Consider the following 23,460-nt stretch of genomic DNA (forward strand, 5'->3'; position numbering starts at 1 on the left):
GTGTGTCTGCGAGTCTGGTCATCTGAAGAAGTGGGCTGTGCCCATGAAAGCTCATGATACCATCTACATGTTTTGTTAGTCTTTACCAGAGTATTTGCTGTTTTTAAAGTTTATCCTGTACAGACTAACTCAGCTACCCCTTGAAGCTTTCTTCTTAAACAGTAAGAGCTGGAACCACAAAATTCAGTATGCAACTGAAGAAAGTTGTTTGTGCCAAGAAAACGGGAAGCTTTGGGAATGGGACTATTTTCCATAACATGGAAAGGGAGGGACAGAGGGGAGGGACTGTAGGAAGCCTAGATGGCCTTGCCTTGACAATAATGTCTGTCTCAACTACAGTGCAGACCTCTCAAAAGCAAACCCCAGGCCTGGTTCAAGTCTGGTGTACCAAATCACGCAGGCAAGGTGTGGGCTAGGGGAAGCTGAGAGAGTCAGGAGTTGTTTTGCATAATAATGCAGATTAAGCCTGTTAGATCAAGACCACATCAAAAACCTACAACAAGCAACCTTGTACTGGTACTTCTTTTCTGGTAAGCCAAAATTACAGAGTATAGCCATGAAACTGTTAACCACATATATCGTTTTAGCAATATCCTGCGTGGCAGAATGTACTCCAAATATGAGCACAATAGGTGCTTATACAATATGTAATTACCAATACACAATTGATTGGTAGAGATTATTAAAATGACCAAATTGAGTACAAATATAGGTGTAGAACACATAATTGGTGGAAAGGATGGAGTTAGGGGTCCCCTAATTAAGAAATTGGTGCCTGTTCCTACCCGCAAATGCAATGTGGAAAGAAAGAGGCCGCAACCTTCCATCTGACAGTTGTAAGTTGTTAACGGTGGAACTGTGAGATATATATATAAGTACATGTATGCTTATATCTGTAAAGTTAAATATCTTGTGAACTGTCCTAGGTGTAGATGTTATTATATTGTCTGTGCTACCTGTCCCATTCATTGGAATGGATTTATGTAATTCTGCATTTCTTTCTTTGATTTTTCTGTGTATAATAAAGTTAGGGTATGTCTACACTACCCTCCTAGTTCGAACTAGGAGGGTAATGTATGCATACCGCACTTGCTAATGAAGCCCGGGATTTGAATTTCCCGGGCTTCATTAGCATAAGCGGGGAGCCGCCATTTTTAAATCCCCGCTGCTTCGAACCCCGTGTAGCGCGGCTACACGGGGCTCGAACTAGGTAGTTCGGACTAGGGTGCCTATTCCGAACTACCGGTACACCTCGTTTCACGAGGTGTACCGGTAGTTCGGAATAGGACCCTAGTCCGAACTACCTAGTTCGAGCCCCGTGTAGCCGCGCTACACGGGGTTCGAAGCAGCGGGGATTTAAAAATGGCGGCTCCCCGCTTATGCTAATGAAGCCCGGGAAATTCAAATCCCGGGCTTCATTAGCAAGTGCGGTATGCATACATTACCCCGCTAGTTCGAACTAGCGGGGTAGTGTAGACATACCCTTAGAGATATAGTTAATCTTTGGTGTTTACGGTCTCCTCTCATACTTAATATCCCGAACACATGACAGGGACTCAATAGTGAGAGTGGCCACTGGGGCAGCAAGTCTGCAAAGGAGAGCCATAGTGCAGAGGCTACTGGGAGCAGCTGCACACCAAGAAAATGACCAGCAGAGCTGGGGCTCTTCCATCTTGCCTGCTACCAGATTGGCACCTCCTGCCCAGTGTCACAGAGTGCAGGGGAGTCACCGGGCTCTGTACGCCCATCCGCAGTCAACTGTGATTCTCAGCCAGCACATAGAACAGAAGGTTTATTTGTTGACAGGGATATAACATAGTACAGACCTCTTGTTAACACACGAACCAGGAACAGTCAGTACAATCCATCTTGGGGAGAAAGGGGCCCAGAGCCAGCTCCCTGGGCCCCCTCCCTACATTCTCAGCCAGCTGAGCTTAACTCACACTCTTAGCAACTGGTCCCAGCCCTGCAGGCAGCCCTGCCTCCTCTTTTTTCCAGCTTCCCAGGAAAAAAAGTGTCTCCTAATGTCATCTGGTTGCTTCTCCCACCTAAGTTTAGGTTACAAGAGAGCCTGAGCTATTGTTGTGTATGTGCTAAGACAGGGCAGCCTGGTGCAGCCTCCCCTCAGTGAGAGCCACACCCAACATTCCCATCCCCAGCAGGGGATTGGTGCAATCCCCAGGGAAACTGAGGCACACACACAGTTACTACAGTACAGTACAGGACAGTAGGAATCACACACAACATAAAGCGAACAGAGTGAATACAATCCCCACTACGTCATATCCAGGACACCACCCCCACCAAGAAGGCCCCCTCAAGAGAGGCTAGGGTGGGGAACCATGGCTTTGCCCAGGACAAGGGGCCACAGCAGGCTGGGAGCAACCCACGGAGCCTCACCACCCCCACAGGCTGCAAGCCTCAGGGCAGTAGCTGTAGGACTTTGGGGGAAGCCCCCAGAGCCTGGTCTCCCCCAGACAGCCTATAAGCCATGGGACGGCCCTACATGCCACAGAAGCCTCCAGAGCCCTGTCCCTCCTCCACAGACAGCTTGAAGGCCACAGGAGGGGGGACACTGCAGGCTGGGGCTGGCCCCTAGAGTTGACCTCCCACACAGACTGGAGACTAGGGGGTTGCTGGAGGCTGGGGCTGGCTCTCATAGCTCCAAGCCCCCAGAAGGAGTCACTGGCCAGGGAGCACAGCCCCGCCAGGAGTAGCTGCTGTCAAAGCAGCACTACCCTCGCCATCATGGCAGCCCTGGTTCGCTCTCTCCCTTCCTTGCCCTCCCAGCCCCCTGCCCTGAGTCCTGCACCCCCTTGCTCTGAGCTACCTCCATACAAACCCTGTGCCCGCATCCTGAGAACCCCTGTCCTCACTCTAGCATCCTCCATCCTCTGCCCTGAGCCTCCACACCATTACAGCCCCTGCTATCACTCAAGCATATTCCACCCCCAGCTCTGAGCCCCTCCACACACCAAACCTTGGGCCCTCACTCCAGCACCTTCCACTGGCTGCCATGAGCCTCCAATCCTCCCAGCCTGCACCCCCTCACCCCTCCTATAGCCTCACTCCTGCACTCCCACTCCCTTTTTATTTTAGCAAAAGACAGATAAACTGCACATATTGCCTACCAACAAGCTCTATCTACTATTTGAATAATTTTCCTTCTTTGATTAATATAAACTTTTTTCCTCCATACAAGTACAATTATTTAACTAAAAGTGCAATTATTTAACTAAAGGACATACATTTGCTGCTCATTTTCCACACAAGCCCAAAAACCCATTACTTCACTTAAAGACCAGAGCAATGCTGAGCACATCTTTTATGTTACACAAGTTCCGATTAGGTAAGGTTGTCTTTGCAATCAGGAGGGCTAAAAAAAAATTAAATAAAAGCATTCTTCTGAAGGGAGCCAGATAACTATATCAGCCAGACTTGGAATTCAATACCCCGGGTTGAAATGTTTCAATATAAAAACAAGGAAATTTGTATCATGGTTAATAATAGTGTATGTGTTCCTCTGTAGTAAGACATTATCTAAGCATGGAAACTTAAGCATGCTATACTTATATTTGATACATGGAAATAAGTTAGTTTGGTAAATTAAAAATATGATAGTTATCAATAACCAGTCAATAAAATATGTCCCCTTTAAAATAACTTTAAGATCTCCCTAACTTAATCTGCAACAGTAGTGAATGTTTTGATGGCTAAATAGTACTTTTAATTGTTTTGATAGCATTTTCTTTTAGAAAAAGTACTATTTCTTCCAAAGTTCCACAAACTCTTTTAAAACTAAATCAGGAAATTGTTATTCCATTTAGTAGATAATGGCTTTGGGGGTTGAGACCAAATTGCGAGAATTGTCTCTATGGGTATGTCTACATTATAGGATAAAGTCGTATTAAAATATGTAACTTCAGCTACGTTAATTGCATAGCTGAAGCTGAAGTATCTTAACTCAGCTTTTGTCACTGTCTACACTGCAGGAAGTTGAAGAACATGCTTCCTTTGACTTCTCTTATGTCTCGTGAAATGAGGGTTACCAGCATTGACAGGATCACACCTCTCAGTACGAATCAGCTATCTTAACTCGACTACTAACTCATACCCTGAAAGACTGACTGTGGCAATTTTGTTTTTCTTCTGCAGTGTAGACATATCCTTACCAACTCTTCCATCATTTATCAAAACATAATTCAGCAAATAAGACTTTCCATTTAGCATTTACTCTCTACAGTTGAATGGAAATCTCTGGTCCAAACAACTCCTAGAGGGGAAGGAAGAAACAAAAATTAAGGTGCTATTAATGCACCTCTTGATCTACATATGAATTCCAGTTCAGGACACATGAGAAATGAGTTTGATGGTCTAACAGAAGAGACCTTAATTCAGGGATGGCCAATAATTTCTGAGGGGGAGCCACTTCAAGATTCTGGGCAATGGTCAAGGGCTGCACTTCTCTATGGAGATGGTGCAGGGTTTAGGATGGAGGTTGAGTGTAGAAGGGATTGGGGTGCAGGAAAGGGTGTGGAGTCAGAGAGGGGGTTTAAGTGAACTAAGGGTATGTCTACACTACAGCGCTAATTCTCTTCTCTCTCCCTAGGTGTCTGGCCCAAGGGTTGGCATGGCCCAGTTGTAGTATGCCTCTTTGATATTTAGTGGGGACCAGAAGCTGCCATAATTCCTCTTTGGTTTGCGGATCTTGGACCACCTGGTAGAGGCAATAGTTTCATACTTGGAAGTGCGGCGAGGAGTCCTGTGGCACCTTATAGACTAACTGAAGTGTTGAAGCATAAGCTTTCATGGGCAAAGACCCACTTAATCAGATGCATGTTACGAAGTGGGTCTTTGCCCACGAAAGCTTATGCTCCAACACTTCAATTAGTCTATAAGGGTATGTCTACGTTATCACCCTAGTTCGAACTAGAGTGGTTAATGTAGGTAACCAAAGTTGCAAATGAAGCCCGGGATTTGAATTTCCCAGGCTTCATTTGCATCTTGCCGGGCGCCACCATTTTTAAAGCCCCGCTAGTTCGGACTCCGTGCCCGCGGCTACACACGGCATAGAGTAGGTAGTTCGGATTAGGCTTCCTATTCCGAACTACCGTTACTCCTCGTGGAACAAGGTGTACCGGTAGTTCGGAATAGGAAGCTGTCACCCGCTCCCCGGAGGCCACCCCGAGTTCGGGTGCGCCAGCATCCTGAACAGAGGACTCGCCTCACGATTGACCGCCTAGCCGCGGCCTATGGCTTGTAGCGTAGTGTGCTTCGGGCTCACTTGGACCCGAGAGGCCGGGAAGGGGGCTCGGGCCCTCCCACTCTCCGAGCCCCGACCCAGGGCCCTAAGATGGGGACGCTTGTCCCTTGTCAGTGGAGGGGGTCGAGTTCCTCCAAACCCTCCACTTGCGGAGTCCGCGGCCCCGCCCGGGGTCCCTTCTTCCCGGCTTAGCCCCTGTCAGTTCCCCAGCGAGGGGACAGACTCACCTGGAGTCCCTTCCTCTGGCTAGGACCCGATCGCAGTGGCTCCCTTGCTCTGGGCTCCTCTGGCGGGGGGGGTGGACGTTCCCCAGGCCCAGGGGCTTCCCCCTGTCTGGCTGTGGCTACCGCCCATTTGACTTCCCCGCCCGTCCATCCCCCGGGCCGGCGTTGTCCCGGGGTTTAGGGCCCCGCCCCTCCTGGCGTCCTGCCCGTCGCTTCTGCTGACGTCATCCGCAGGCGTCGGGCGGAGCTGCGGATTGTTGGCCGCGTCGGCCCTTGGCGCGGATCCTGGACCCTCCGCGCTCTGCCCCCCCCTCGCCTGCCCCCCCTCTTGGGGCCTGCCTCCCTGCCTCGGCGTGTGGTTCAGTGCGGGGTGGCGTGGGTGAGCCGCCTACCCCGTCACAGAAGCCTAATCCGAACTACCTACTCCATGCCGGGTGTAGCCACGGGCACGGAGTCCAAACTAGCGGGGCTTTAAAAATGGCGGCACCCGGGCTTCATTTGCAACTTTGGTTGCCTACATTAACCACTCTAGTTTGAACTAGGGTGGTAGCGTAGACATACCCTAAGGTGCCACAGGACTCCTCGCCGCTTTTGCAGATTCAGACTAACACGGCTACGCCTCTGATACTTGATACTTGGAAGCGCGGCCCTTGGTGCCGAAGTGAGTTTGCTTCCTCTTCTGCGTTGGGCTCCCTCCCTTGCTCCCAGGCCCAGCTCAGAGTCGAGTCTTCTCTTTGATCCCTCATGAAGTCTCCCCCGGCACCCAGCTACTCTATCCCACTCTCGTCAGGAGGTCTATCTGGGGGCTCCAGCCAGTGGGGTGTGCCCGTTTCCAAGAAGGATCCTCCTTCCTGTTCCGTGCTGTTTCCTTGCACCACCAAACCCCCACTTTGCAGATGCCAGCCTGTTTCTTGCGGTTTCTCCACTCAGGGAGCAGCTGGTGGAAGCCTGGCCAGTCTCAGCCCAGGATCTCCGGGTAGGTCAACCTCTGGGCCAGTCCCACATGACAAACCCCTTCCTCCTGTTTGTCGGCTAGCCATACCCAGGCCGTCGGGTAAGATTGTATATCCCTGTGTACACACTGCAACCGGATAGGGCCTCTCACCAGCTTTGGGGTCATTACCAGTTCTGCTCAGACCAAAGTCTGGCTGCAGCCGGAGTCCACTAAGGCCGTTACTGGGATCCCTTCCACTGCTATGCTGGTTATTACTTTTGTCCCATCCCTTGGTCTTGTTCTAGAGCTCACCGTTAACATCTGCCCGTAGCTACAGTCCATGAAAGGATAGTCCCGGCAGAAATGTCCTTCCTGACCACACTTGTAGCACTGCAGCGTCTTCCTGGCTGGGGTCTTGGGGTCGGTGGTTCCTTCAGCCCCTTTCTCCTCGGCCCCCTCAGCTGCCAGGTAATCCTCCATGAGGCCCACTGCATTGTTAAGGATGGTAGGATGGTGCCCTCGGCCCCACTTCTGCCCTCCAGCTGGAAGGATCTGAAGGAATTGCTCTAAAACTATTGTCTCGGCCATTTGAACCCCTGTTCATCTCTCTGGCTCCATCCAGCACCATCCCGATTCAGGGAGCCTTTGTGACAACACCCACAGTCTTGCTCCAAGTGAATAGCGTTTTTTACGGAAGTGTTGTCGATATGTGTCTGGCGTCACGCCGGTCTGGTCCAAGATGGCCTACTTTACCTCATGATAGTTTAGGGCATCTTGGGCCGCCAGACTGTGGTACGCCAATTGCGCTGGCCCCGCTAGGTAAGGGGCTAGAAGCATGGCCCAGTGCTCATTTCAGATTCACTGAAATCTGCAAACACTGTGTTTACTACGTGTCACAATTGTCCCGCGCCCGCCTCTCCCGAGTGACCAGCCCTTCTCGCCATCTAAGTCATCAGATAGTGCTGAGAGGGCGGTAGGGGGACCCTAGTCCGCCCTCACAACTGGTTCCTGACCCAGGGCCCTAAGGGGGGAGAGCACTCCTGCTTGCTCCCCTATGGTCAACGGGGCCGCCACCCGTAACACGCCGACCCACGGGTAGTCTGCCCACCCTGCCTTGGGTCACTTCCTACCCGCCTTCTGTTCACTTGGGTTGCGGGTGGAGGAAATGGGGTCCTTCCCCCACTCCCTTCAGTCAGTCTCCACCCTACTCTTTGTCCCGCCATGCAGAGTCGTCCCCTCCACCCCCCTTTTTCCCAGCTGCCGCCTCACTTTTGAACCAGGTGCCACAATGCCACGTGACGCGGCCAGCCTGTCCGGCGTTACGTCCCAGCCTGCCCGCTGTGTTATGCCCACCCCGGCCAGCAGGTCGAGCTGCACGAAGTCAGGCCCCGGTGCCGACGCACGTTCAGCCGGGATGGCTCCGGCAGCGGCTGCACCGCTAGCCTGCAGCCCAACCTTGCCCCCTCTCCCTCATGGTGCGGGCAGGGCCACGAGAGTGTGGAGCCCCGGGGCTCCATCACAGGTCTCAAGGTCCGGTCAAAAGTACATGCTCCTCTCCTGGGGTATTTACAGCCCTGAGGCCTAATCAAAAGTACTCAGCCCTCTCCAAGGCCATGGACAGCACTCTGGCCTCATTCGTAGGTAAGGCCTTGGGAGCTGAATTGTGGTGGGGTGGGAAGGTAGGAGGACCCAGGCCATCCCGCTCCTCAGGTTCCAGCCCAGGGCCCTGTAGACAGTGGCAAATTCCACTGTCTGCTTGGCAGGGATTCCTACCGATACACTCCGAGCCTCTGGAGGACAATCCTCCGCCCTGGGCTACTTCCTACCGTAATGAGAGTTCAGTTCTGTCCTGTCTTATAGTTCCGCAAGCCAGTCCCAGTCCGAGGACCTCCTGGTTCGGCACTGTCGCTGGGGCTGTGGGTGCTGGGGCGGGTTGTGGCAGCGGCTGCTGAGGCTGCGGCAGCAGTTGCTGAGGTGGCGGCTGTGACTGCTGGGATGGCAGCTGAAGCAACTGCTCAGGAGCTCCTACCTGAGCTCCTTCACTTCTGGAGTCTCCCCCTGAGTAGCTGGCTCCCTGGGATTTTATCCCTGGCCTCTCCTTTGAGCAGACCCAGCAGGGCCATGGAGGTGGAGCCCACTCAGCCAGTTGGGCTAGGGAAACTCCCTGTGGTTCAGTGCAGGGTAGCCCTGCCCTGTCCCACACACACATACAAAATAGTAATTGGCTGTCTAGGAAGGAGCACGGCAGAAAGGAATCTAGAGGTCATAGTGGACCACAAGCTAAATATGAGTCACTGCTGAAAAAAAAAAAAAAGCAAACATTCTGGGATGCATTAACAGGTGTATTGTAAGCAAGACACGGGAAGTGATTCTTCTTCTCTACTTTGCACTAGACCTCAACTGGAGTATTGTGCCCAGTTCTGGGCACCACATTTCAGGAATGATGTGGAGAAATTGGCGAAGGTCCAGAAAAGAGCAAGCAAATGATTAAAACATGACCTATGAGGGAAGACCAAATGAATTAGATTTGTTTAGTCTGGAAAAATAGTAGCTTTCGAGATAGTAGCTTTCGAGTACTTAAAAGGGTGTTACAATGAGGAGGGAGAAAAATTGTTCTCCTTGACAGCTGATGATAGGACAAGAAACAATGGGCTTAAATTGCAGCAAGGAGGTTTAGGTTGAACATTAGGAAAAACTTCTGAACTGTCAGTGTGATTAATTGCCTGAGATGGTTGTGGAATCTTCATCACTGAAGATATTTAAGAGCAGGTTGGATAGACACCTGTCAGGAATGATTCTAGATAGTGCTTGGTCCTGCCGTGAAGGTAGGGGACTGGACTTGATGGCCTCTTCAGATCCCTCCCAGTTCTAGTATTTGATTGTAGGATATGTATTACCTTAGCACTTACTAACAAATTTCAATCAAAATATTCACACCAGTTAAAACTCCACTTGTAGTAATTTTAAATAGTATTGGACTCATGAAAAATCAAATTAGTCTTGTTTCTTCTTTACTTACTGACAGATAAATATTTAGAAGTGATCCAGCTACTAGACCTGTGGTGTCCAACACGCTAGCCACTAAACACACGTGGCTATTTGGCTGGTTGAGTGTAGATAGTTCATTATGGCAATAGCCACTATAGTGGCTACTGGTTTAGAACTGGTTGGACACCACAGTACTAGACCAAAGCCCTGATCCTGCAGGCACTGGTCCCCTCTGGGGAAAGCTCATTATAGGATCAAGATCTTTTCTCTCTTATTAGTGTTTTGCCTCATAACAACATAGACCAGGGGTGGGCAATAATTTTTTATGAGGGGCCACTTCAAGAATTTTTATATGGTCAAGGACCACTCTCTTCCATTATATTAATGGAGAAGGTGCAGAGTCTGGGATGGAGGTTGAGTGCAGAAGGTAGGTTGGGGTAATGGATTGGGGTGCGGGAGAAGATGATGGATGTGAGGGGGTTATGATCTGTGGCAGGAGCACAGGAGGGAGTGCAGGGATTCAGGTTGTGACAGGGGTAGGGAATTGGGCTGCAAGATCTGGGAGGAGGTTGTGGCCTTGAGGAAGGGTATAGGAGGGCATGCAGGATCTGGAAATGGTTATGGACACAGAGGGTTTAGGTTACATGGGGTAGGAGTAAAGGAGGGGGGCAGAGGGTTGAGGGGAAGAAGGGGCTGGGATGCTAGAGGCAGGCTCTGGGAAGCCATGACACAGAAGCTAATGGCCCTGCAGCTGGCTTTTCTGAGCACCAAGTGGAGACAGGGCAGGAGCCTGGTTGAGGCTCCCACAGGCCAGATCCAGCAGCTTGGTGGATCACCTGCCCTTGATATAGACTATAAATATATATTTAAAATACTTAAATCAGATAATGCAACATTATGGCAAAGAAAGCAAATGATATAAAGGAAATTGACCTAGAGCAACTGTTGTACCCCTAGCAACCATTTAGGCATGCAGTTATTTGAATGTGTGATTGCTGGATGAATAAATACACCTGCACATTTTTTTTCCTGACAAATATTCCTTCACCTGTACTTCAATAAAAAAAATGGATATTAGTGCAACACTACAGTTGAAAAAAGAGATACTAGGTCAATTCTCCACTCACTTATTTCAGTTTAAATCTAAAAATCAACCAAGTTACACCAGTGAGAGAAGAATTGGACTCATACAATTCACATTTATGGTTCTGACAGTAATAATATTGTAGCCATACATTTAGGCAATATTGTATAGAAATATTATAAAATGCATTAAGATAAGATACCCAGTATCTAGTACAGTGGCTAACAATAAGTCCTGAGTCTATGAATACATCTCCTAGGTATGTCTACACTACCCCGCTAGTTCGAACTAGCGGGGTAATGTAGGCATACCTACCGCACTTGCAAATGAAGCCCGGGATTTGAATTTCCCGGGCTTCATTTGCATAAGCCGGGCGCCGCCATTTTTAAATCCCTGCTGGTTCGAACCCCGTGCCGCGCGGCTACACGCGGCACAAACTAGATAGTTCGAACTAGGCTTCCTAGTTCGAACTACCGTTACTCCTCATTCCACAATGAGTAACAGTAGTTCGAACTAGGAAGCCTAGTTCGAACTACCTAGTTCGTGCCGCGTCTAGCTGCGCGGCACGGGGTTCGAACCAGCAGGGATTTAAAAATGGCGGCGCCCGGCTTATGCAAATGAAGCCCGGGAAATTCAAATCCCGGGCTTCATTTGCAAGTGCAGTACGCTTACATTACCCCGCTAGTTCGAACTAGCGGGGTAGTGTAGACATACCCCTAGATACTACCATAACACAAATAATTAATAACAATACATATACACATTGTTATTCACATAGCTATCCCATGAGAGCAAATGTCTGGGGCAGAAGCAAATAAAGCAGGGGAGAAGAGTCAAGAATGCCAGTTTTCCCCCAACAGATAACCTCTGGAAAAATACTGGGAAACTCCCACACTGCCTGAAATCACTACATGATCATCTCATATGGTGCCAGACAGCAAAATGGGTGCACTATTTCCAGACACTGGAATAGTCGACTGAAAATGGTGCTTGTGTCATAGAAGATTTTTGGAAAAGCGAAAAATAAAACTGCTATTTCAAGATACATTTAACTGATGCTGAAGTGGTATTACTGTCTATTAAGAAAGTGTTTTTTGGTTTTAAACATATTGATTAAAATAAACCTTTTAAAATGCTCTGCATTACCATTGTCATACATAATACACATTGGTTACCACTTTAAATTTAATCTTACTATAACATATGGAATACTTAGAGAAGGATTATTATTAGTTCATAACAATAATTATTCTTGTCTGGACTTAATTTTGTAATCCTAAATTTAAGTGTATTTCTGCTGAACTGCAAATAAGACTGCTTTAATATTTAAAATATATATTTAAATTTGAATTGACAATAGTATCTATGTTTTAAAATTAAGAATATAGGCTCCCCAACACTAATGTGACAAAAAAATAATTCAGTAACACCTTACAGGAAAAATAAGATTTAGAATATTCATTCACTTTACATTGTAATTGACTAAACATCTCTAATGGATTTATAATGATAAAGAAACACTTTCAGAAAGACCACAAAAGACTTAATTGTAAAAGGGAGACATACAGTTTTTGGTCATCATTGGAGAAAGAGGCAGTTACTCACCTTGGTGCAGTAATGACGATTTTTCAAGATGTGTCCCCCCATGGGTGCTCCACTTTAGGTGTCGAGTCATCCCAGCACCACAGACCGGAGTTTTCACGAGCAGTGGTCAGCCAGACCACGCGTGCATTGCACACACCTCGCACCATTCGTGGCTTGTGATCTCTTGCTCAGTCTGGCTCCTACCAGCTCCTCGAGTCTGTCCTGGTGTCTGAAAGATACAGGAGATTCCGAAGCAGGGAGGAGGGCGGGTAGTGGAGCACCATTGGGGAGACACATCTCAAAGAACCATCGTTACTGCACCAAGGTGAGTAACTTTCTCTTCTTTAAGTAGTGTCCCCATGGGGGTGCCACTGTAGGGGTATGTCTACACTACAGCACTAATTCGAACTAACTTAATTCAAATTAGTTAATTCGAAATCAGCTAATTCAAATTAGTGCATCTAGACCTAAAAACTAATTCGAATTAGCGTTTTGCTAATTCGAAATATCATGTCCACATTGAGTGGACCCTGAACCGAAGTTAAGGCTGGCCGGAACCAGTGCCGGCAGGGCATCAGGTTAAGACTTAAGAGTGTGGAGCTGCTGTCTCAGGCTAGCCGAGGGCTGTGCTTAAAGGGACCCGACCCCTACCCCGGACAGACAGTTCTCAGGGTTCCCTGCTTGCTTGTCTACCTCGATGAGGGACAGCAAAGCAGTCCTGTCTTGGAGTGCCCTGAGTGCCTGCACTCGGGACACCACAGCACTCGGCCATCAACTCAGCTGTACTTGCCACAGGCTGCCATCTGGGGTGGTCAATCGGGGGGCTGTCAGGATCCAGGAGGCCCTGCAGGAGAGCTTCCACCCCGAGGAACCCGCCCATAGGGGGCTCGTGCCCCATTCCTCCCTCACGTCCTTCCACTTACCCTTCCCTAGCCCCCCTTCCTGATGTAAAAAATAAAGGACACATGTTCAAAAATAGAAACTCTCTTTATTTAACAAAACTGGGGGGGGGGAGATTAACCTCTGGGGAGACTGGGAAAAGGAGGTGGGAGAGAGGAAGAGAGAGGGTGGAAGAGGGGAGGAGGAAACCTGGGAGGAGGGAGCTGGAAGGGGGAAACCAGGGGAAGAAGGAGGAGGGGAAGTATAAAACTATGGTACGTGATATCTTCAGTATTGTGTACCGATGTGGTCTCCTCACCTCAAAAAAGATATTTTGGCCTTGGAAAGGGTTCAGAAAAGGGCAACTAAAATGATTAGGGGTTTGGAAAGGTCCCATATGAAGAGAGGCTAAAGAGACTGGGACTTTTCAGCATAGAAAAGAGGAGAATGAGGGGGGATATGATAGAGGTCTATAAAAGCATGAGTGGTGTGGAAATGGTGAATAAAGAAAAGTTCTTCATTAGTTCCCATAATAGAAGGGCTAGAGGACACCAAATGAAATGAATGGACAGCAGGTTTAAAACTAATAAGCAAAAGTTCTTCTTCACACAGCGCACAGTCAACCTGTGGAACTTCTTGCCACAGGAGGCTGTGAAGGCTAGAACTATAACAGATGATGCCATGAGCAGAAATAATGGCTAGCAGGAATGTAACTTTAAGCATTATTATTGTAAGAGGAGCAGTTGCTATCAGCTCAAAGGGAGCATAGGTTAGAGTGTCCAAAACTAGCTCCAAGTCCCACGCAGGTGGTGGTAACCTTAGTGGAGGATATAAGTTGGAGAGACCCTTGAGGCATCTACGTGTGGGGTAGGATGTGCAAATACTGGAGAACCATCCACTGAGGTGTGGAATGCGGTGATAGCCGCTAGATGTACTTTCAAAGACACTAGAGCTAACCCTGTTTCTCTTCATAGCAGGATGTAATCCAAGATGGCACAAAGGTGCAATATGTGGATCCAGTTTCCTACCGGTGCACCAAGTTATGAATCTGCGCCACTTTTGAAGGTAAGTGGATCGAGTGGATTCTATTACTATGTAATAAAATGTTTCTCACTTTCTCTGAACATTGGAATTTGTGTTCTTGGAAACAATTATAAGCTAGGCTGTCAACCGTAGCGTATGAGGTTGAAGGTGAATTAGCGTTGTGTTGGGTTAGGAGATCAGGATACATGGGGAAAGTGATAAGATGAGTGAGGAAACATCTAATAAAGGTAAGGGAACCATGTTTGCCGTGCCCAGAATGGGGCTATGAGAATCACTGCTGTGCCGTTTCTGTTGATCTTCTCGAGAACCTTGGGGATGAGTGGTGTAGGAGGAAAAACGGATAAGAGGGCCTCTCCTCCTGCAGTGGAGGAGAAAGACATCCCCTAGAGATCCTTGACCTATGCCAGCCCTTGAACAGCATTAGCTGGCATTTCACTTTTTTGTATGAGGCGAAAAGGTCTATATGTGGGCGACCCCAACAATCAAAAATCAGCTGGAGGACATGTGGATGGAGCTCCCATTCATGGTCTGCTGAATGAGTCCGCTAACACATTGTTGGCTCCCAATAAGTAGGAAACTTTAAGGGTAACCATGTTGTGGATGCACCAGTTCCACAGTCGAATCGCTTCGGCACATAGAGAGCGAGAATGGTGGTTTATATAATACATTGTGGCAATGTTGTCGGTAAGTATCCTTACTGTGGTCCTGGATGTGTGGCAGGAAACGTTTGCATGCATTTGCAACTGCCCTGAGTTCCAGTAAGTTGATGTGCAAGGTAGATTCCTTGGTTGTCCATAGGCCTTGAACAGATATGGCTCCCATATGAGTTCCCCATCCCACGAGGGAGGCATTGGTAGTTATCTGTGTGGTAGGTTGGTCTTGATGTAAAAGATAGTTTGGCTCAGTCCACCACTTCAGAGATGTTATGACATAGGCAGATGGGGACACCTGTCTGCGTATGTCCCTTTTCCTGTGAGAGTAAACGGAAGCTAGCCAAAGTTGAAGGCAATGGAAGTGGAGCCTCACATGACCAACCAAGTAAGTTGTAGCTGCCATATGTCCCATGAACTGTGGGGCTGTTTGTGATGGTAAAAACAAGGTCTTGGATAGCTTGGAATCATTGCATTGGTAGGTACGCTCTTGCCACGGTTGAGTCTAGATAGGCTCCAATGAACTCTAAGGTTTTTGTAGGTAGAAGTGTTGACTTCTGTTCATTGATAATGAGGCCTAAGCATTTGAACATGCTTCTGGTTATGGATATCATGTACAGACTATCTGTCTCTGATGGCCCTTTTATTAGATAGTCATCTAAATAGGGATAAATCATAACTTGCTAGTGATGTAAGTATGCCGCTATGACAGCAAGCATCTTGGAAAATACTGTAGGCACCAATGACAGACCGAAGGGTAGGACATGGTACTGATAGTGGTCCAATCCGATCACAAAACATAGAAATCATCTGTGTGCTGAACATATAGTAATATGAAAGTAGGCATCTTGCAGGTAGAGGGCCGCGAACCAGTCCCCTTCCTCCAATGCTGGAATGATGGAAGCTAGTGTCACCATCTTGAAGCATTGCTTTTGTAAGTAACAATTCAGTTTACAAAAGGTCTAGAATAGGTCTCCATACACCCGTCTTTTTTGAAAGAAAATAGTAGGAATAGAATCCCCTGCCCTTGAACTGTTCTAGAACTTTCTCTACTGCTCCAATATCTAAGAGGTGAAGGACCTCCGTTCTGAGCAGGTCCTCATGAGAAGGGTTCCTGAAGAGGGATGGGGATGGTGGGACAGTGGGAGGTAGTGTTAGGAAGGGTATGGTGTAGCCTGATGACACAATCTCTAGGACCCAGCTATCTGATGTGATGGTAGCCCAGCAGTGATAATATGGTCTCAGGTGATGGTGGAAGACTGGAATAGACTGAGCATGGTGGCTGAACAATGGAAGGTGTTGCAAGCCCTCGACCTGGAAGTCAAACTTGCTGTTTGCCTGTATGCTGACTGGAGTTACAGTTATTTGGTTGAGGTCTCCACTTCTGTGGACACTGTCTTATTCTGGATTGATCAAATCCCCACTGCTACTATCTGGGATATGAAAAGTCTTGGTGCCGTTGGTTTGGTGGGGTGTACATACCCAAGGTACAAAGGGTGGTTCTTGAATCCTTACTGGAGTGCAAGACCTTGTCTTTCTTCCCTGAGAATAATTCTTCTTTATCAAAGGTCTTTGACTTTTGTCTGCAGTTCCCGAGGAACTACGGCAGCTTGCCCAGGAAGCTCTTCTCATGACTATGGAAGTTGCCATGGCCCATGCTCCTGTCTCAGCTATGTCCAAGGCTATTTGTACAGAGGTCCTTGATGAATCATACCCCTTTTGTATGATTGCTTTCAATATCGGTCTTTTTGAATCTGGTAAATGTTCTATAAGAGAAGTTAGTTTAGTATAATTGTTAAAATTATGGTTGGAGAGTTACGCGGTACAATTAGCTATTCTGAGGAGCAGGGTTGATGATGAGTATAGCTTATGCCCCAACATGTCAAAGCGTTTACTCTCCTTATCCTTGGAATTATTTTTATATTGCGGAAGTTTTGATCTCTGCTGAGCTGCATCTACCACTAAAGAATTTGGTTGTGAGTGGGGAAAAAAGAAAGTCTGCGCCTTTGGATGGAATGAAATACTTTTTAACCGCCCATTTGTTAGTTGGGGTAATTGATGCTGGGGTCTGCCAGATCTCATCAGAATCCTCCATAATAGCCTCATCTATATGGACGATTATTTTTGCATGCTGGCAGGACTGAAGTTTTTAAGAAAATGATGTTGCTTCTCTTGGACCTGAGTGAGCTGTATTTCTTGCCTTACGGCCACCCTCTTAAAAAGCTCCTGGGATTGTCTGAGGTCATGCAGTGGCGATTGGTCCCCGGGGACAACGGCCTCATCCGGAGATGAGGAGGATTGGTCTGTTGGTGAGACATCTGGCTGTTGGTCGTCTGCCTCAGAGATCCAAAAGCTGGTGCACTGGTTGGGGTATGGAAGATGATGCTATAGGTTCAGGACCATGCGGTGGAGGAGAAGGTGAGTATCCTCATGTGGGCGGGTGTTCCTGGCAGCAGGAGTGTGAGTGGCTATAGTGTCGGTATTCCCATCTGTCGGGAGAGTGGTATCGTGGTGAACCGACACTCAACCTGCGTTCAAGATAGTAAGAATGAGGAGAAAGAAGTGGAGAATGGAGTGACCTAAAAGAGCCCTTCGAAGATGGGGGAGGTGATAAGGAGCTATCTCTCTGATATGGTCATCAAAGTGTAGGTGAGGGTGATGGAGCAGGTGAAAAAGTAAGTGGTTCTGGACTCAGATCCTGTGATCTGCGGGATTTATGAGTTGCCTTCCTTGATGCTGAGGCAGCACCATTCTCTTCTAGTGTAAAACATTCCAGCTCATATGTTACTATCAGTGCTGAATGCGCTGGTGCCATTGTCTGTATTATAACCGGTGCCAGTGTCTGCACTGTACCGGTACCAATGTTTGCACTGTACTTGGTGCCGGTGTCTGTAGGGTATGGATCAGTGCCGATGGCTGCACTGATTGGCCTGGTGCAGACTAGGTTATTGATGAGGAAGACGGTGCCGTCTCCTGCGGTGCCAAGGTTGGTGGTGCCAATTGTCTTGCCGGTGCCATACCTACCGGTGCTGTAGATCTTGTGTGCCGAGTTTTTGGCTCTGAGGCCATTTTGAGGTGCAGTTTCATGGCACCAGATGTTCCTAGCTTCTCTCTGGTACTGCTTCTACTTGTGGAGGCTGGTGGTAAAGAGCATGCTAGTGAAGCCCTTTTATGAGCAGGAGCAACTGTAGGAGAAGCTCTCCGTTTTTCTCCCCTCGGCAAGTCACAATGTGAGGGCTGCAGGGCCTTATCAAACAAGAACATCCTGAGCCTCATTTCCCTATCAAACTGCACTCTCAGTGTCAGTTTTGTGCAGTGTATGCACTTTTGAGGCACATGAGATTCACCCAGACATTTAATACAGTCTGAGTGACCGTCGGAGGCCGACACAGGTTCTTGGCATGTGATGCACTTTTTAAACCCTGGCGAACTCGGCATGGTTGAGGAGCCGGTTACTGCTGCTTAGATAGTGGACAAGCAGATTGTAGTTTACTTTTCTTTTGATTTATATAGTTCTGTTATATGTTCCTTTATTTTTTTTTAATGTTTAACACAGAAAAGAAAAAAAATTAACAAAGTAACTATAGCTATACTATGACTTACAACAAGAATCTGACTGAACTATGTACCAAAATTAATGTAAAACAAAATTTTCTACTCTGACTAGAGTTGTTGAGGAGAGAGGTCTTGCTACATCTGTGACCTGGGGCAGCAAAGAAGGAACTGGTGGGAGCCGGACTGCGCGAGAGATCAGAAGGTGTGAACAGCGCAAGGCACATGCCACACATGTGCGGTCTTGCTGACCATTGCTCATGAAAACTCCAATCAGCGGCGCTGAGATGACCCAACACCTACAGTGGAGCACCCATAGGGACACTACTCAAAGAAGAAGTGTACAGTACTCAAAGGTAGTTGATCAAACATGTACAGATTCCTTGCAGGCCTTTTTAATTGCTCCCCAAAAGCAGGACATCTTGAAACAAAGCTAGCATTTTAACTATTTCAGGAAATAATTGGTCACTACTATACTAGATAAAAACAGAAATAGGTTCTTTAGAAATTAGAATAGACATGTAAACAATGGCTTAATTTTAAATGAGTACAACATCACCAATACACACCTCACGAACATCATTCTCTTTCATGATATGTCTTGTAATGTATCGGATAGACTCTATAGCTGCTTCCAAGGTATTCCTAGATGATTCTGATGCACTGATATTTCTAGTTTCTTCTTTCTGAGCAAAGTATCTATCTACATGACTTCTCATGCAAAGTAGCTTTGGAAGTTTATGAAGAAATATCTTGCGGACCCAAGGTGCCATAGCATTGTGAGTAGAAGAGGAACGATGATGAATATTAATAGCAAAAACAGTTATCACAATGGACAAGGTCACAAAAATCATAGTAAATACCAAGTACTCTCCAATAAGCGGTATAACTTTAGAAGATGATGGTATAATTTCTTCAATAACAAGAAGAAAAACAGTCAAAGACACTAGTACTGAAGTGCAGAGAGAAATTTTCTCACCTTCATTTGAAGGGAGATAAAAGACAAGGATAGTTAAAAATGAAAGTCCTATACATGGAATAATGAGAAACAGTGTGTAAAAAAGGGGCAATCGTCTAATTACAAATGAGTATGTAATAAATGGGTACCAGCAACATCCATCAGTTTTGTTTCCTTTGCTTCCTGTTGCAGTTACTATTTCCCATTCTCCATTATCAAAGAAGTCTCTCTTGTCAACATCATAATCTTCTAGAATTATATCAACTTGTGAGCCATCATAAGTCCAGGAACCAAATTTCATGGAGCAGTTTTGGAGGTCAAATGGAAAGAATGTAACATCTATGGTACACAAACTTTTGTAGTTTGCTGGTGGAGTCCAAGCAACAGTTCCATCATACTTTACAACTGCTTTTGTAGATGTTCCTTCAAAACGGCCATCTGTACTGAAACAAAAAATATGCATATTTGGTTATGTGATGATATATGTTACAACCAAATACTTTGTTAACATTTGCTAACATTACCATTCCAAAGTGTCACTTCAGATGCTTATCAATCTCAGATATTTAGCTTTACAGTGGAAATTTTGTACTTTTATCCTCAGATCTAGACTCTGTTTTTAAATTTAAAGTGCTTGTGGAAAAACAAAACATGTTTTGTGCAACGTTTTGGAACCACTTTAGTGCCTCAACAAGAAAAAGTCAAAACTGACTGTTGATAGAAATTACCCCTGCTTAATGGATGTACATATTGGGCTGTGTCTAAACTACATGCCTCTTTCGTCAGAGGCATGTAGATTAGACACATAGGCAAAGGCAAACGAAGCCGCAATTTAAATGATCGCGGCTTCATTTACATTTACATGGCTGCCGCACTGAGCTGACAAACAGCTGTTCATCTGTTTGTCGGCTCAGCGCGCTAGTCTGGTCGCTCCCCTGCCGACATCAAAGCCCTTTGTCGGCAGCCCCGTTATTCCTCATGGGATGAGGTTTACTGGGGCTGCCGACAAAGGGCTTTGATGTCGGCAGGGGAGCGTCCAGACTAGCGCGCTGAGCGGACAAACAGCTGATCAGCTGTTTGTCGGCTCAGCGCGGCAGCCATGTAAATTTAAATGAAGCCGCAATCATTTAAATCGCGGCTTCATTTACCTTTGCCTAAACAACAAATTTACATGGCTCCGTCGACGGAGCCATGTAGTTTAGACGTACCCTTGGTGGGCTGATGAAAATTAATTTTACTTTAATTATGCATACAAAAAACCCCAAACAAAACACTTCATGCCTGCAAACTTTATTTTATAAATACAATAATAGATTTTTACTAAGAAGTCTACCAGTGTTTCACAGGCACTGTGTATGCAAAAACTTTCCTTCAAAATTCACTCTCTCCAAGTTCTATTACTTTTCTGCATAGCTGTATAAGAAAGGTATACTTGTATATCGTATGATGGTGTATATTGGCTGCCTCAACCAATATTAGTTTGTATTCAGAATGGTGTCCTTGTTCAGGTAGGACTTTTCAGTATAACTGAATGCATGTTTGTGCAGGACAGCTTACTACTTCTGACCTAGGTTCACTGTAAGCTGCATGCCTGCATGGCCATGCAGCTATTTTCTGAGCCCTGCTCAGAAGTTCAAAACTCCCGTGCAGGCAGGGAGCTCAGCTGACTGGTGGGAAGGTAAAGCATCTCTAAGCAGCAGCTAAACAGAGCTAGCTGCATGCTTGAACTGAAGAGCTCCCAGAGCAAGAATGCACATGAGATAAGGAGAGACTAAATGGCTGTGGGGAGAGAGGGAGTTACTGAGTAATTAATTAATTAATTAGCTGGGGGGGAGGAGTCAGAGGGGAGTGGAGTTTAGAGAGTCCTGTGTGCGAGGAGAGAGAGGGGAAGAGTCAGAAACCCAACAATCTCCTCAACCCAACTGGTCTGGGAAGGGAGGTAAGGGGCTTACTGCATGGGGTAGGTGGGGGACAGAGAGGGTCAGTGGGTGGGTGCTGGCTTTGGGGTGAGGTAGAGAGGAGGAGTTTGTTAATGCCGTGTCCTGGAGTGAGGTGGGGGAGGTGTGGATACTTTGTTTGTGCTGATCCTGTTCTTACTCCCAACTAGACTGCTGGTGCCTGCTAATCTGAGAAACTGGATTTTATCCCAGCCCCCAGCTGGGCTGGGGGGAGCAGATTGCATGGGGTAGGTGGGAGAAAGGAGTGAGTGGGTGCTGGCATTTGTGCAGTGAGGTGCAGGCAGGGGCAGTTTTTTTGGGATGTCCTCCTTAGTCACTTGCTGCAGTCTTCTCTGGCTGGTTGGGTTGCAGGGGTGGAAGAGTGGAGGGTGCAGGTTGCATGGTATGTGTGTGTGTGGCAGGACATTTGCATGATTACATTTCAAAAAAAGTGTACATATGTGTTAAAGGCTTACGGTAAGAAAAAAACAATTCTTTTATCAGAATTTTGAATGCTGCAGATATCTAAAACTCTGATCTTAATTCATTTTTAAAAAATATCTGTGTTACTAATTAATATATGGTATATTGTATTGCAATAAGGCCAAATCTTTGCTATGTGGTAGAGTTCTGGCTCTTATGAGTCAGAAGTAGCAAGTACTAAGTGTGATGTTAGTTGTTTTATTGGATGAAACCTTATTTGCAAGCTCTTTGAAACATGCATCTGCCTACAAACTCTGCAGCCATGTGTTAATTTGTTCTGGGGCTTCAGCTCTTGGAGTTGTGAGACACACAAAGTGAAAGTTTCAGACCAGGAGAACTTCTATCTATTTTTACAGCATGGATTCTAAACATTCTCCAGAGAAACTATATAAGCTTTAGTGAATGCCTTTTAATCTCCTGTGCAGTGTCAATAAATACTGTCATGTTCTCCTTGCAAATATTATTTCTAGATGACTCAGATTTGTTTAGCATCTTAAAACTGAGCTATGTGTGGATAATATGCATTTTGATGTTTACTAACTTGAGTTAGGATGAGGATACATATACTCCAAGGAGGTGTGGGTGTGTGTGGATAGATATATAGAGATAGGTGATGTCAGCGCATCACTCATGTTGCCCCACCTCCAGCTCTAGGTTGTTCCTCTGGCCCCACACTACCATCGGCTGGATCAAGCCCAGAACACACACCCCTGCCTTTCATGCTGACCAGCCTCTTCCCACCAGAGCCAGTGCATCCTCCTTGCTCCATGCTACTATCACTGCTGGCCACTCTGGCCTACCCTCTGGCCCCAGCCACTGACCAGCCTCTTCCTCTGCAGCCCTACCAGCCATAGCCCCTCCACATGCTGTACTTGCATTGCTACCAGCAGCCTTTCCCACTGGCTCTGTGCAGCGCTGCCCTTTTGAAATGCCACAGCAGCGTTTCAAAGGAGCAGCGCCGCACAGAGTCTGGGATCAGCTGTGGGGAGCTCATGGCTATTCAAAGGGGCAGTGCCACATGGATCATGTACTCCGGGCTCCATGCGGCACTGCCACTTCCCCTCCCCCCACCTTTGCTGCCTCTATCAGATAAAGGCAGCAAGTGGGGGGGGAAGCAACTAGTCGACTCGACTATCCAATAAGCATTTGCTTATTGGATAGTCAAATTAGTCAACTAGTCCTTAACATCCTTATCTCTATACATCATTTTTTTCCCCGTGGGACAAGAGTGATATCATCACGTCACTCTGCATCCCGCCTGCCTCTACCTTCCCTCCCCCCTGCCTCCTCCCTTTCCCCAGTGGTCAGGAGCCAGGACTGTCAGGTCGCAGCCTCGGCCCCACCTCCAGTGGCCGGGGAGAGCATGGGGCTTGGCAAGGCCTCAGCCTGGAACCCCCGTCGGTGGCCGGGGCAGAGCATGGGGCTGGTGTGGCCTCAGCCCTTCTCAGCAGCTGGGAAGTGAGGGGACAGGCCAGGGCTGCTACTCCTTGGCCTGGCCCTCCCTGGCAGATGGGGGGGAAAGGAAAGGCTTCCTCCCCCCAGACAGAGGGCGGTTGACGAGTGTAGTGAGCAAGGAGTGCAGCCCCCTAGTGTGTGTGTATGTGTGTGTGTACATATATGTACACACACACACACAAAGAATATATATATATATATATATATATATATATATATATATAGTGTTTTTTGTTTGCATTGGTGGTGCACATCGACATCAATATTGGGTTACACATAAGAAATTTCAACCTGTCCAAGGATAGAAATTGTTAGAGGGAACACTGCTTCTGACTAGCCAATTGTTTCATATGAGGGAACTTTAAAAAAAAAATCCTAGAAAATTCCATAGAAAAAGGTAATGCTAGAAAAACATTAAGGTTGTA

General features: G+C 47.1%; 1 protein-coding gene and 1 long non-coding RNA gene across 13 annotated transcripts in view; one reads left to right on the forward strand and one right to left on the reverse strand.

Moving 5' to 3' along the window:
* The window catches only part of LOC142818357 (uncharacterized), a 50,093-nt gene that overhangs the window by 21,963 nt on the left and 4,670 nt on the right, over positions 1-23,460 (forward strand). For 5 of the 10 annotated variants that reach the window (XR_012895844.1, XR_012895843.1, XR_012895845.1 and 2 more), the window contains exons 2-3: positions 13,934-14,021; positions 18,318-18,558. This is a non-coding gene — a long non-coding RNA (uncharacterized LOC142818357). Of the gene's footprint in view, positions 1-13,930; positions 14,022-18,317; positions 18,559-23,460 lie in introns of all 10 variants that reach the window. The other 5 variants (XR_012895839.1, XR_012895837.1, XR_012895841.1 and 2 more) reach the window with 1 other exon arrangement.
* The window catches only part of CHRNA5 (cholinergic receptor nicotinic alpha 5 subunit), a 56,109-nt gene that overhangs the window by 1,423 nt on the left and 31,226 nt on the right, over positions 1-23,460 (reverse strand). For all 3 annotated transcript variants that reach the window (XM_075897599.1, XM_075897598.1, XM_075897600.1), the window contains one exon: positions 18,772-19,603. In XM_075897599.1, coding sequence (XP_075753714.1) covers positions 18,772-19,603 — 832 coding nt within the window. The remainder of the gene's footprint in view (positions 1-18,771; positions 19,604-23,460) is intronic.

This window comes from Pelodiscus sinensis, chromosome 14, assembly GCF_049634645.1.
Source record: "Pelodiscus sinensis isolate JC-2024 chromosome 14, ASM4963464v1, whole genome shotgun sequence".
Lineage (NCBI taxonomy): Eukaryota > Metazoa > Chordata > Testudines > Trionychidae > Pelodiscus > Pelodiscus sinensis.